Below are 14,220 nucleotides of genomic sequence, written 5' to 3' on the forward strand. Positions count from 1 at the left end.
GTGATTGTGTAGGGAGGTATTGCCACCTACTGGACAAAGTCAATCAAGACAACAGTTTATTTATCCTCTCGTTTTACAGAAGGATTTATAAAGTGAGACCCTGAGGATGAAGGTGGTCACAGATTTCCAACAAAAACCTAAGGGGTCCTGCTCAGACAGGAGAACACCTGGAGCCAGTTTCACAGAGATCGGTTACTGGTTCATAGATCAGCCTGATACTGTTTCACTAAAATTAACTCATTTTAAGACAGAAACATTAGACACCTCCAGACTAACTCAGGCCCAAGACCAATGTTACCATGGTAACAACCAATGACGCCTTCGCTGACCAGTAGCACCAAACAACAAGACACAGGAAAACATGACATAATATTTGATAATTTGTGGTTTGCTGACTTTGTTATGGAGAGAGCGAAGAGAAGTGAAAGAGTCTTTTTACAGACGGCAGCCATTTTTTTCCAAATCAGACTTTTCTTCGTATGGTTTCATTCACACTATCGTTCTTCAGACAAACGTGTTCTGCTGACGGTAAAAGGAGCTCAGCGGTTGGATACAGTGACTCGTTCGGCCATTTTTTATTTTATTTTGAAAAGCGTCTTAATTTACCTATAATTAATTGTACCACAGTCCGACTGCTTTGTACAACAGATGAATTCAGACTCAGTCTATCTGAAGCCTGACTGTCTTTATCTGAGAGTCAGAGTCTGTCTTTGTGAAACCGGATCCTGGTGAGCGAGGTAGAACTGACCCTCTTATTGTGAAACGGTGTGACCGGAAGCTTTGTCGTGTGTCAGCGGCGGCTGTCGGGCAGTTTGACTGTGGTCCTCTCAGCGGCTGTCAGGCTCCATTCCTCCTCACAGCCTCAGGGAGCAGCGTTCTACCCGCAGCATGGCATCAGAAGAGCTGGCTCGGAAGTTGCAGTCGCGGCTCGCCGCTACGCAGGAGGCAGAGTCGAGGCCGGAGGCCGAGGGGGGCTCGCTGAGACCCCAACCCCGGGAGCCCGAGGCCGCCTGCGGCGATTCGTCCTCCGAGCTGTCCGCGAAACTGACCCGCAGGCTGGACATCAACGAGGGCAACGCCGCCCCTCGACCGACCCGCGTCTTCAACCCCTACACGGAGTTCAAGGAGTTCTCCCGCAAACAGATCAAGGACATGGAGGCGATGTTCAGGCGGTAAGACTGCGGCTCTTTGTTCGGTTCACTCGGAGCTTCGCGGCGGTCTGAGCTGTTTACTCGGGGATTGGGGCTGAGAGAGAGTCGGTGAAGCTCATGATGAGATTAGACTGCTGCTGCTGACGTGAGGCTCGGCTCACTGTCAGCTGTTGAGTCCACCAGAGAGTCCTGATCTGAGTCCTGATCAGACCACTGACCACCCTGAGACACCCAGGCCTCTAGATACTGACAACCACAATCGGCCAAAAGAATCCGGACAGTGCAGTGGTTCACATACATCATGAACATATTCTCTCTGTGGTGGTGGTGATGATGATGATGATGATGGCGGTGGCAGCGGTGGAGGAGAGCGCTGTCTAACATGTCGCTCCTACATCTCCCATAGTTCATCTGGTCTGAGATCAGGTGACTGAAGGTCACAGACTATGATTCACTCATCAGACCCTCAGTGACCCCTGATCCCTCCAATCAGGATAAAGCTGATCACTCAGAACAACTGTATTGATCTGCAGTGACCCCTTCCTCTAAGGGGACAAACCCTGCCCCCCCTACAGCAGAACAGATCCACCAGGTCCCCTCACTGCAGGGGTCCAGGGTTCAGATCTGGACTGTAGACCAGTTCCTCTGGTTTCTGCACCTGGACTCAGATATGGATCCATCTGTGTGATGAGGGTTTATCGCAGCTCTAACATCCCTCTGGATGTGACTGCTGACTCAGTTTCCACCCTCTGTGACTCAAATGTGGTCATGTGACCTCTTACCTGTCACATGACTATTGCTTAGCTGTCGTGGTCCATGTCGGTCCATGTAGACCGCCTCCAGTCAGACCACGACTGACCTAGGCTGTAGTTCAGAGACAGAGTCTACACAGGACTAACCAGACCAGGACCAGGTCTGGACAGGCTGGGTGAATAACAGTTAGTTCAGGATTTAGCAGCTGTGTTGTTGATAGGTTTAAAAGATGTTAGAGTGGATGCAGCCTGAGACTCAGAGTTTGTGTCGTCATGTCTTCAGCTTCAGGTGGAGTGGGCAGAGCCTCGTGACGGAACATGATGTCGTATTTATTTAAGGGGACAGTTCATGAACTGAATGAGGAAGATGGAGTCATGAGAGAATCTAGATAGATATATAGATAGATACTTTATTCATCCCCTAGGGGAAATTCAAGTGTCCAGTAGCTCAATATTAAAGATAAAGTTGAAGTGAAGTAGTGTGATGATCAGGGTCCAGGCAGGTTGAGAACATTGGGACCCACTGGTGCACGGTTTTAAAGGTGCGTGGTTCAAAATATTCAGGAGATCAGTGCCATTTCACACTCCCTTTAACCTCCAGGTGTTCTGGCACCTTGGTGGATTGTCATTATAACAGTGGATTTATCAGGTAGAAAGCAAGAACTGTTCTCTGCAGAGGTACCAGATCCTTCTGCAGCAGGACTCATCAAACAGACCAGGTCCAGACTTTGGCCAGAGGCTGCTGCAGCGTCCTCAGTCTGTCCAACGTTTCTCTGATGTGTATTTGATGTGTTCTCACTGTGATGTCTGTTTGGTGACAAACTGTTTTCTCCCTGTGGAGTCGACACAGTAACATCCACCTTCACAAACAGGCGATGGTGTTCTCCTGCATCTCAGCTCGGCCTGGTCTCTGACCTCCAAACGTCTTTGACATGGACCAGATTGAGATCCTGCTGCACGTCTCAAATCTCTTTGGTCTCGCTTTCATTTGCTGCACTGATCCCATTCACACAGTCCACATTCCCACGGGGTGTCCGCCGCCCGTTGACCCACTTTCCCTCCTCTCAGAGCTCCAGGCTTAAAGGCACAGTTCATGTTTTCAGCAGCACACTGTGATGCAGCAGGAGTCTGAAGAAAGGTGGATGTTCAGTGTTTTTTCTGTATGAGTCCAGAGTCAGGTTCATGTTGACGGGTCTCTGAGGAAGACGAGCATCTTCATGTTGTTTTACATCAGAGAGTGACCTCTGACTCTAACTAACCAGGAGTTCAGACTGATGGAGGGTTAACCTCCCTCCACCCCCCACACCAACACACCTTGACTGAAACAAGATGTGGATTTAAACAGCAGTTTGTCAGGTCCAGTCTCTTACCTCAGGGTTTGGTGTGATGTCATTCGACAGTATTTTGAACCCTCCCACTCCGCCTCTGTACTGGAGCAGGTGACGTGGTTCAGAGTGACTCAGTCTGGATCAGGAGGCTGAGGTGGATCAGTTTTCTGTGTGGAGCTGATGTCAGCGTTTGTTTAATCCATGAGCGGTTCAAAGCCAGCTGTTCTGTGCTGACAGGTAACACCTGTAAGTAGAGCTGCACGATATGCAAAAGAAATCATATTGGGATTATTTTGGCAGATATTGTGATTGCGATTTCAGTTGGAATGGTCGTTTTTGCATTTCATTTTCACTGAAAAAAATTTAAGAATGATGATGATGGGATTTTTGTTGGGTCTTTTGCCAAATAAAAATGTTTACATATTTTGGTACGTCTGGAGAATATTATTTGTAGGCTGGGGCATCTCTGTAGCACCACAATGCAATAATAATTACAGCTCCTGCAATTTGGATATTGCTTTTGGCCATATTGCGATTTTGATTATATTTTGATTAATTGTGTAGCCCTACCTGTCAGGACAGTTGTTACCTGTGGACTGTAGTGACTGTGGTGACTGTGGTGGACTGTAGTGACTGTAGTGCACTGGGGTGACTGGTGGACTGTAGTGACTGTGGTGGACTGTAGTGACTGTAGTGCACTGGGGTGACTGGTGGACTGTAGTGACTGTGGTGGACTGTAGTGACTGTAGTGCACTGGGGTGACTGGTGGACTGTAGTGACTGTGGTGGACTGTAGTGACTGTGGTGACTGTAGTGCACTGTGGTGGACTGTGGTGACTGTAGTGCACTGTAGTGACTGTGGTGACTGTAGTGCACTGTGGTGGACTGTAGTGACTGTAGTGCACTGTGGGGACTGGTGGACTGTAGGGACTGTGGGGGACTGTAGTGACTGTAGTGACTGGTGGCCTTAGTGACTGTGGTGGACTGGAGTGACTGTAGTGACTGGTGGCCTTAGTGACTGTGGTGGACTGGAGTGACTGTAGTGACTGGTGGCCTTAGTGACTGTGGTGGACTGGAGTGACTGTAGTGACTGGTGGCCTTAGTGACTGTGGTGGACTGGAGTGACTGTAGTGACTGGTGGCCTTAGTGACTGTGGTGGACTGGAGTGACTGTAGTGACTGGTGGCCTTAGTGACTGTGGTGGACTGGAGTGACTGTAGTGACTGGTGGCCTTAGTGACTGTGGTGGACTGGAGTGACTGTAGTGACTGGTGGCCTTAGTGACTGTGGTGGACTGGAGTGACTGTAGTGACTGGTGGCCTTAGTGACTGTGGTGGACTGGAGTGACTGTAGTGACTGGTGGCCTTAGTGACTGTGGTGGACTGGAGTGACTGTAGTGACTGGTGGCCTTAGTGACTGTGGTGGACTGGAGTGACTGTAGTGACTGGTGGCCTTAGTGACTGTGGTGGACTGGAGTGACTGTAGTGACTGGTGGCCTTAGTGACTGTGGTGGACTGGAGTGACTGTAGTGACTGGTGGCCTTAGTGACTGTGGTGGACTGGAGTGACTGTAGTGACTGGTGGCCTTAGTGACTGTGGTGGACTGGAGTGACTGTAGTGACTGGTGGCCTTAGTGACTGTGGTGGACTGGAGTGACTGTAGTGACTGGTGGCCTTAGTGACTGTGGTGGACTGGAGTGACTGTAGTGACTGGTGGCCTTAGTGACTGTGGTGGACTGGAGTGACTGTAGTGACTGGTGGCCTTAGTGACTGTGGTGGACTGGAGTGACTGTAGTGACTGGTGGCCTTAGTGACTGTGGTGGACTGGAGTGACTGTAGTGACTGGTGGCCTTAGTGACTGTGGTGGACTGGAGTGACTGTAGTGACTGGTGGCCTTAGTGACTGTGGTGGACTGGAGTGACTGTAGTGACTGGTGGCCTTAGTGACTGTGGTGGACTGGAGTGACTGTAGTGACTGGTGGCCTTAGTGACTGTGGTGGACTGGAGTGACTGTAGTGACTGGTGGCCTTAGTGACTGTGGTGGACTGGAGTGACTGTAGTGACTGGTGGCCTTAGTGACTGTGGTGGACTGGAGTGACTGTAGTGACTGGTGGCCTTAGTGACTGTGGTGGACTGGAGTGACTGTAGTGACTGGTGGCCTTAGTGACTGTGGTGGACTGGAGTGACTGTAGTGACTGGTGGCCTTAGTGACTGTGGTGGACTGGAGTGACTGTAGTGACTGGTGGCCTTAGTGACTGTGGTGGACTGGAGTGACTGTAGTGACTGGTGGCCTTAGTGACTGTGGTGGACTGGAGTGACTGTAGTGACTGGTGGCCTTAGTGACTGTGGTGGACTGGAGTGACTGTAGTGACTGGTGGCCTTAGTGACTGTGGTGGACTGGAGTGACTGTAGTGACTGGTGGCCTTAGTGACTGTGGTGGACTGGAGTGACTGTAGTGACTGGTGGCCTTAGTGACTGTGGTGGACTGGAGTGACTGTAGTGACTGGTGGCCTTAGTGACTGTGGTGGACTGGAGTGACTGTAGTGACTGGTGGCCTTAGTGACTGTGGTGGACTGGAGTGACTGTAGTGACTGGTGGCCTTAGTGACTGTGGTGGACTGGAGTGACTGTAGTGACTGGTGGCCTTAGTGACTGTGGTGGACTGGAGTGACTGTAGTGACTGGTGGCCTTAGTGACTGTGGTGGACTGGAGTGACTGTAGTGACTGGTGGCCTTAGTGACTGTGGTGGACTGGAGTGACTGTAGTGACTGGTGGCCTTAGTGACTGTGGTGGACTGGAGTGACTGTAGTGACTGGTGGCCTTAGTGACTGTGGTGGACTGGAGTGACTGTAGTGACTGGTGGCCTTAGTGACTGTGGTGGACTGGAGTGACTGTAGTGACTGGTGGCCTTAGTGACTGTGGTGGACTGGAGTGACTGTAGTGACTGGTGGCCTTAGTGACTGTGGTGGACTGGAGTGACTGTAGTGACTGGTGGCCTTAGTGACTGTGGTGGACTGGAGTGACTGTAGTGACTGGTGGCCTTAGTGACTGTGGTGGACTGGAGTGACTGTAGTGACTGGTGGCCTTAGTGACTGTGGTGGACTGGAGTGACTGTAGTGACTGGTGGCCTTAGTGACTGTGGTGGACTGGAGTGACTGTAGTGACTGGTGGCCTTAGTGACTGTGGTGGACTGGAGTGACTGTAGTGACTGGTGGCCTTAGTGACTGTGGTGGACTGGAGTGACTGTAGTGACTGGTGGCCTTAGTGACTGTGGTGGACTGGAGTGACTGTAGTGACTGGTGGCCTTAGTGACTGTGGTGGACTGGAGTGACTGTAGTGACTGGTGGCCTTAGTGACTGTGGTGGACTGTCGTGACTGTGGTGGACTGTAGTGACTGTGGTGGACTGTAGTGACTGTGGTGGACTTAATGACTGTGGTGCACTGTGGAGACTGTAGTGACTGTGGTGACTGTGGTGGACTGTAGTGACTGTAGTAACTGTAGTGACTGTGGTGGACTGTAGTGACTGTAGTAACTGTAGTGACTGTGGTGGACTGTAGTGACTGTAGTAACTGTAGTGACTGTGGTGGACTGTAGTGACTGTAGTAACTGTAGTGACTGTGGTGGACTGTAGTGACTGTAGTAACTGTAGTGACTGTGGTGGACTGTAGTGACTGTAGTAACTGTAGTGACTGTGGTGGACTGTAGTGACTGTAGTAACTGTAGTGACTGTGGTGGACTGTAGTGACTGTAGTAACTGTAGTGACTGTGGTGGACTGTAGTGACTGTAGTAACTGTAGTGACTGTGGTGGACTGTAGTGACTGTAGTAACTGTAGTGACTGTGGTGGACTGTAGTGACTGTAGTAACTGTAGTGACTGTGGTGGACTGTAGTGACTGTAGTAACTGTAGTGACTGTGGTGGACTGTAGTGACTGTAGTAACTGTAGTGACTGTGGTGGACTGTAGTGACTGTAGTAACTGTAGTGACTGTGGTGGACTGTAGTGACTGTAGTAACTGTAGTGACTGTGGTGGACTGTAGTGACTGTAGTAACTGTAGTGACTGTGGTGGACTGTAGTGACTGTAGTAACTGTAGTGACTGTGGTGGACTGTAGTGACTGTAGTAACTGTAGTGACTGTGGTGGACTGTAGTGACTGTAGTAACTGTAGTGACTGTGGTGGACTGTAGTGACTGTAGTAACTGTAGTGACTGTGGTGGACTGTAGTGACTGTAGTAACTGTAGTGACTGTGGTGGACTGTAGTGACTGTAGTAACTGTAGTGACTGTGGTGGACTGTAGTGACTGTAGTAACTGTAGTGACTGTGGTGGACTGTAGTGACTGTAGTAACTGTAGTGACTGTGGTGGACTGTAGTGACTGTAGTAACTGTAGTGACTGTGGTGGACTGTAGTGACTGTAGTAACTGTAGTGACTGTGGTGGACTGTAGTGACTGTAGTAACTGTAGTGACTGTGGTGGACTGTAGTGACTGTAGTAACTGTAGTGACTGTGGTGGACTGTAGTGACTGTAGTAACTGTAGTGACTGTGGTGGACTGTAGTGACTGTAGTAACTGTAGTGACTGTGGTGGACTGTAGTGACTGTAGTAACTGTAGTGACTGTGGTGGACTGTAGTGACTGTAGTAACTGTAGTGACTGTGGTGGACTGTAGTGACTGTAGTAACTGTAGTGACTGTGGTGGACTGTAGTGACTGTAGTGACTGTGGTGACTGTACTGGATGTGGTGACTGTGGTGACTGTAGTGACTGTAGTGACTGTAGTGACTGTAGTGACTGTAGTGACTGTGGTGGACTGTAGTGACTGTAGTGACTGTGGTGGACTGTAGTGACTGTAGTGACTGTAGTGACTGTGGTGGACTGTAGTGACTGTAGTGACTGTAGTGACTGTGGTGGACTGTAGTGACTGTGGTGGACTGTAGTGACCGTAGTGACTGTGGTGGACTGTAGTGACTTTGGTGGACTGTAGTGACTGTAGTGACTTTGGTGGACTGTAGTGACTGTGGTGGATTGTAATGGACACCCAGCCTCAGCGTGCCTGTGACATTCCTGTGCTCCCACAACGAGCCAAACCGGACCACAGGGGCCTTTGTATTCCTGGGACTGGAATGCTGGACCAGGAAACCCCCCCTCGTCTGGATGTCTAGTCCAAGTCCATGATGCAAATCAATGGAGACTACTGATTAAAGTTAGTTAGTGAAACCTAAATGTTTGTAGTTAAATCTACAAGCAGTCATTTGATGATCAGTGATGCTGATGACCAGCTGTTGGTGCAGTTGTCACACACTGTGTGTGTGTGTGTGTGTGTGTGTGTGTGTGTGTAAACCTCAATGTTTGCTTTAACATCAGCTGATCTGTTCATTTATTAATATTTGTGTTGTATTATCACGTCATGTGATCATAATGTTCATGTTATCATAAGGTTCATGTGTTCATCACAGACCTTGTGCTGAGTTTCAAACTGCTCTCTGGACCAGAATATTAAACATTTCTAGTCCCTCAGTCAGGTCCTGGGATCTTTAGTCTGGATGTCCCTGATCCAACATACTAGTTCTGATCCACAGACTCAGTACCAGTTGGACCAGCCTAGGTCTGTTCTTCATAACAGCTGTAATACACATCAGGTTTTTAAGGATTCTCCAGACTCTCAGTCCTGGCAGGGTTTCAGTGTGATGATGATGATGATGATGATGATGGTTATCAACCGAGAACACAGGGAGGATCTGAAAACAAACAATGCCTGTGGTTTCTGGCCTGAACAGATTAGTGTTTCCTAGCAGCTTAATACTTCACTATGTATTATACACACACACACACACACACACACACACACACACACACACACACACACACAGAACAGCTGAAAGCTTCTATAAATACTCCTCCTATCAGACGGTGGCGTTGCCGTTGGTGATAACAGCTGTCTGCAGCTGGAATCTCAGTCACGTGTGCCCTGACTGGCTCCGCCCCCTACAGCTGTGACACAGACAGGAGGAGGAGGAGCTAAAGACCTGTTTGTGGTTCACAGGTACGACACTGGGAGAGACGGTTTCATCGATCTGATGGAGCTGAAGCTGATGATGGAGAAGCTGGGAGCTCCTCAGACTCACCTGGGCCTCAAGAACATGATCCGAGAGGTGGACGAAGACTTTGATGGAAAACTGAGCTTCAGAGAGGTGAGACCTACACACACACACACACACACACACACACTTGTACAGAAGGTCATGATGAAGGAGTTTAGTTTAGTCTAGTCCTCCTCTTCTTCCTCCTGAGACGAGAGTAGAGGAGGGAACTCGCTCCATTGTGTGTCTGGATGATGATGATGAAGAGTGATGAAGGGCAGACTGAGGTGACATGAACTCATGAACACATGGACATGTGACTCTCTCCCTGCAGTTCCTGCTGATATTCCGTAGAGCAGCAGCTGGAGAGCTGCAGGAGGAGAGTGGTCTGATGGCTCTGGCCCGACTGTCAGAGATCAATGTCTCCACGGAGGGGGTGATGGGGGCCAAGGACTTCTTTGAAGCCAAGGTATGATCACAGTCTGTGGGGGGGGGTTGTTCTGTAGTCTGGTCATGGTCACTTATTCACCACATCATTCCCACAGACAGGGGGACATTATCCTGAAGAGACCTTTGATGATGTGGATCTTTCCAGGTTCGGGTCCAGAGACCCAGACCCAGGTCCCGATGCTCCTCCACCCTGCTCCTCCTGAGCTTTTTCTGTGATGTGTGATCTCTGTGTTCCCAGGTTCAGGCTCTGTCAGTCGGCAGCAAGTTTGAGGCTGAGATCCGAGAGGAAAAGGAAGAACGAAAGAGACAGGACGTGGAGAAGAAGCAGAGGCAGGCTGCCTTCAAGCAGCTGCAGTCCACCTTCTGCTCCTGACCCTCCACAGTCCAGACCAGAGTCCAGACCTGCAGCATCAGAGTCCCAGGACACTCACACTTTTACCAGTGTCTCTGACACTTTATAACATAGATGACAGCTGAGGAGACTCATTCATCCAGAACCATGATCCAGATCATCACATGTTCTGTGTGTGTGTGTGTGCGTGCGTGCGTGCGTGCGTGTGTGTGTGTCTCCAACATGTCTGAACCTGTTCATGTTGTCAAGTTTGAAGGTCATGTGACAATTTGGTCACATGACCTCGTTTCCTCCTGTTACATCTACAACCTGCAACAGTGTAGTGATAGATCATAGTGTAAATAACTGTAACTACAGTATGATAATAACAATGATAATAATAATAATAATAATAATAATGATAATAATAATAAGTGTTAACTTCACATTTGTTGGTGGCAGATGGAGACTACTGACTGTGACTCTCTGATGATTGACAGTCACCAGCTCAGACTGGGATTGGCTGTAAAGCGTACACCCCCCACCCATCCCACAACCCCACTACAGCTCAACTTTTAAAGGAACAGTTCAACATTTTTGGAAATATGTTTATTACCAGCCATGACAACACGGCTGGTCTCATGTCTGCCTTGAGTTCAGATCTGCACTCAGGATTTAGTTAGCCTAGCTTAGCATTAAAACAGGAAGCAGGGAAACAGCCACCAGCCCCTGTGAAGCGCCCTCTTTGTATCTTGTTTGTGTGCAGATGAAACAGTTAAAACACTTGCACACTGACCTAAAGTCTGATCAACCTCTCTGTCTCTCTGCGCTGTGGATGAATCATTGTTGTATCTGACCCGAACACACAAACCGATGCTTCTACATCTGTGTGTTTAAAGGTGTTTACAGGTGTGAACATGTCACATGCAGCTTTACAGGTGTTTAAACTCTGGAGAGAGGCAGCTAGCTGTGCCTGGCAGTCTGTATGCTAAGCTGGACTAACCATGTCCTGACTGCAGCACGTTTTTTGAAAATGTTTAAGTATTTCTTTAAGATAAACGTGTTTAACCTGACAGTCTGCCATAGTCCGACTCAGTCACAGTCAGACTCACAGCCAGTCTCAGTCAGACTCAGTCTCAGTCAGACTCAGTCACAGTCAGACTCACAGTCTGCCATAGTCAGACTCAGTCACAGTCAGACTCACAGCCAGTCTCAGTCAGACTCAGTCACAGTCAGACTCAGTCTCAGTCAGACTCAGTCACAGTCAGACTCACAGTCTGTCGGACTCAGTCTCAGTCGGACTCAGTCTCAGTAATACTCAGTCACAGTCAGACTCAGTCTCAGTCAGACTCAGTCACAGTCAGACTCAGTCTGTCGGACTCAGTCTCAGTCGGACTCAGTCTCAGTAATACTCAGTCACAGTCAGACTCAGTCAGACTCAGTCTCAGTCAGACTCAGTCACAGTCAGACTCAGTCTGTCGGACTCAGTCTCAGTCGGACTCAGTCTCAGTAATACTCAGTCACAGTCAGACTCAGTCAGACTCAGTCACAGTCAGACTCAGTCACAGTCAGACTCACAGTCACAGTCGGACTCAGTCTCATTTGGACTCAGTCTCAGTCAGACTCAGTCTGTCGGACTCAGTCTCAGTCGGACTCAGTCTCAGTAATACTCAGTCACAGTCAGACTCAGTCTCAGTCAGACTCAGTCTCAGTCAGACTCAGTCATACTCAGTCACAGTCTGTTGTCAGATGTAACTGAACTGTAGAAGGAGCCACAGACAGATCCATGTGATCCTGATTCTGATCCTGATCCTGATCCTGCTTGTGTCAGTGTGTCAGCTGTTCACATACAAATGAACGGAGTCAGTCATATGAAGCTGAGGATATTCATGTGTAACATGATCAAATGAATGAAGAATAATAAAGGCATGATCAGGTCCAGGACCTGGATCAGCTGCTCTAGGAACTACTTGGTGCCAGACCCCCCCGGTCTGTTTGATGGCCACGTCTGGCCCATGTATCTGAGACACAAGAACATTGACCTGAGCACTGTTATTGTTGAGTGTTCATGTGTCTGCTCCTTTACTTCACCTGTAATAGTGTTTTTAAGTTGTAGCATGTAAAAGAAACTACTGTACGTATCACAGAGTGTCTCTGTTGAGGAAATGGACAATGTATTTTTTCATGAATAAAATAGTCTATATTGTTTTAGCAGAGATTATAAGTTGCCAAATACAAAAAAGGTCAGTGAGATATATTTTTGGGCACTTGTAAAGATATCGTGTTGTTTTACTCCCTGTTGTTATGGAAACGTTTGAACTGATTGAATTAAAGAATGAAATAAAATGACATTCAAAAATACAGAATCCACCTCGTTAATACAGATTATGATTATGAATTCTTAATGAAGGAGCATTAATCACGCTCAACGTTCACTCTCTAACCTGGTCATGTTCTCAGCCTGTCCCAGCATGCATCAGGTCAGAGGTGGTGATGGGTCAGCAGTTCATCAGATGGTGAACCGGTACAGTGACTCACCTGAGCTGCAGGCTGTGAGCCAGGTGTCACAACAAAGGATTGAATAAATGAATTCACAGATCACATTAAAGCTTTGTTTACAGGTCTCATTCAGGTGAATGTCATATCTCAGTACACCTGGAGGGAAAACTCCTCAACTTTGGTACAAATATTCACTTGGACACAAGGATGAACTGATTTGAATTTGGTGGCCAAAGGTCAAAGGTCAAGGTCTGTGACCATCGTGGCCAAGTCTTAATCAGGGGGGTCACTCTCCCAATCCCATTCAATAATTCATTTGTATTTTTTTATGTCCATCTCAATATTCAATTTAATGTGAAATCTGAATTATAACAAATGACAGACAGTATAAGAAAACATTAATGTTACAGCCTCTAGTTTCTCTCAGGTAAACTGATGGTGGTGTCTGACAGTGTGTGTTCTCCTGTTTGAGCTGGTGGCAGTGTGTGTGTGTGTGTGTGTGATAATCCTGATGTGTGTGTGTTTTGGTCACCCTGACAGTAAAAGTGAAAAAGTGAAAAGCATCTTATAAATGATGGTAAATCATAAAATCGGTTGGGCCTATTAACTGATCACTAAAAGGCAATAATCAATAATCATTAATGACACATTTAATGATGACATGCAATGCAGCCCTCCACCAGCAGGGAGCAGCACTGCTGCATCAGCTGGTCACATCTCTGCGGTCACCATGGTAACAGTGAAAGAGTGCTTGTTTAGAAAATATTTATTTCATGTAATGTACACTGTACAAAGGCACTGAAGCAGTGAGACACACTGAGGTCTCATCTTTACAATCACATTAGTGGAACATTTCCTCTGCTACATGATCTGTATTTAAACCATATAGATAACACAGTGATTCTCTTCATGTCAACAGCCTCCAATACAAACACGTTCACTACAACGTCTGTCTGAGCTACAGCTACACTCTTTTATTATTGTACAATTTAAACATCTTACATTAATTTGTGCTTCGCATAATGATTTAGGAAATGATTTTTCAAAATAAAAGCCTTAATCAGCAGTCAGTATCAGTCACTACAGAGCCCTATGTCATTTCATGCAGGTCAGTCTAACGTTAGCTCAGTCGCTCACTTTAAGAAGTGGACGTCTCAGATACTGAAGAACCTTAGCAGCTGACAGTGGCCTTACAACCGTCTGATGTTGGGATGTGATGATGTGTTGATGTGTTGATGGTGTGTTGATGTGATGAAGTGTTGATGTGATGTGATGTGATGTGATGTGTTGATGTGACGATGTGTTAATGTGATGTGTTGATGTGATGTGTTGATGTGATGATGTGATGATGTGTTGTGTTGATGTGATGTGTTGATGTGATGATGTGATGTGATGATGTGATGATGTGATGTGATGATGTGATGTGATGATGTGATGATGTGATGTGATGTGATGATGTGATGTGATGATGTGATGTGATGATGTGATGATGTGATGATGTGATGTGATGATGTGATGTGATGATGTGTTGATGTGATGATGTGATGATGTGATGTGATGTGATGATGTGATGATGTGATGATGTGATGTGATGATGTGATGATGTGATGATGTGATGTGATGTGATGATGTGATGAT

The 14,220-nt window shown here is 47.6% G+C and overlaps 1 protein-coding gene across 1 annotated transcript; it reads left to right on the top strand.

Moving 5' to 3' along the window:
- Positions 1-617: 617 nt before the first annotated feature.
- Positions 618-11,244, top strand: LOC111235145 (EF-hand domain-containing protein D1-like). The gene is made up of 4 exons (XM_022763481.1): positions 618-1,172; positions 9,266-9,413; positions 9,637-9,771; positions 9,991-11,244. Exons 1-4 carry the CDS (start codon positions 889-891, stop codon positions 10,123-10,125), a joined length of 702 nt encoding a protein of 233 aa, XP_022619202.1. The 5' UTR covers positions 618-888; the 3' UTR covers positions 10,126-11,244.
- The last annotated feature ends 2,976 nt before the right edge of the window (positions 11,245-14,220 follow it).

Source organism: Seriola dumerili, unplaced genomic scaffold (genome assembly GCF_002260705.1).
Source record: "Seriola dumerili isolate Sdu_G_001 unplaced genomic scaffold, Sdu_1.0 BDQW01000477.1, whole genome shotgun sequence".
Lineage (NCBI taxonomy): Eukaryota > Metazoa > Chordata > Actinopteri > Carangiformes > Carangidae > Seriola > Seriola dumerili.

Coding starts and splice junctions, on each gene's coding strand:
- LOC111235145 (XM_022763481.1), top strand. CDS start 889: ATGGCATCAGAAGAGCTGGCTCGGAAGTTGCAGTCGCGGCTCGCCGCT. Junction 1,173..9,265: donor ATGGAGGCGATGTTCAGGCG/GTAAGACTGCGG, acceptor TGTGGTTCACAG/GTACGACACTGGGAGAGACG. Junction 9,414..9,636: donor GAAAACTGAGCTTCAGAGAG/GTGAGACCTACA, acceptor CTCTCCCTGCAG/TTCCTGCTGATATTCCGTAG.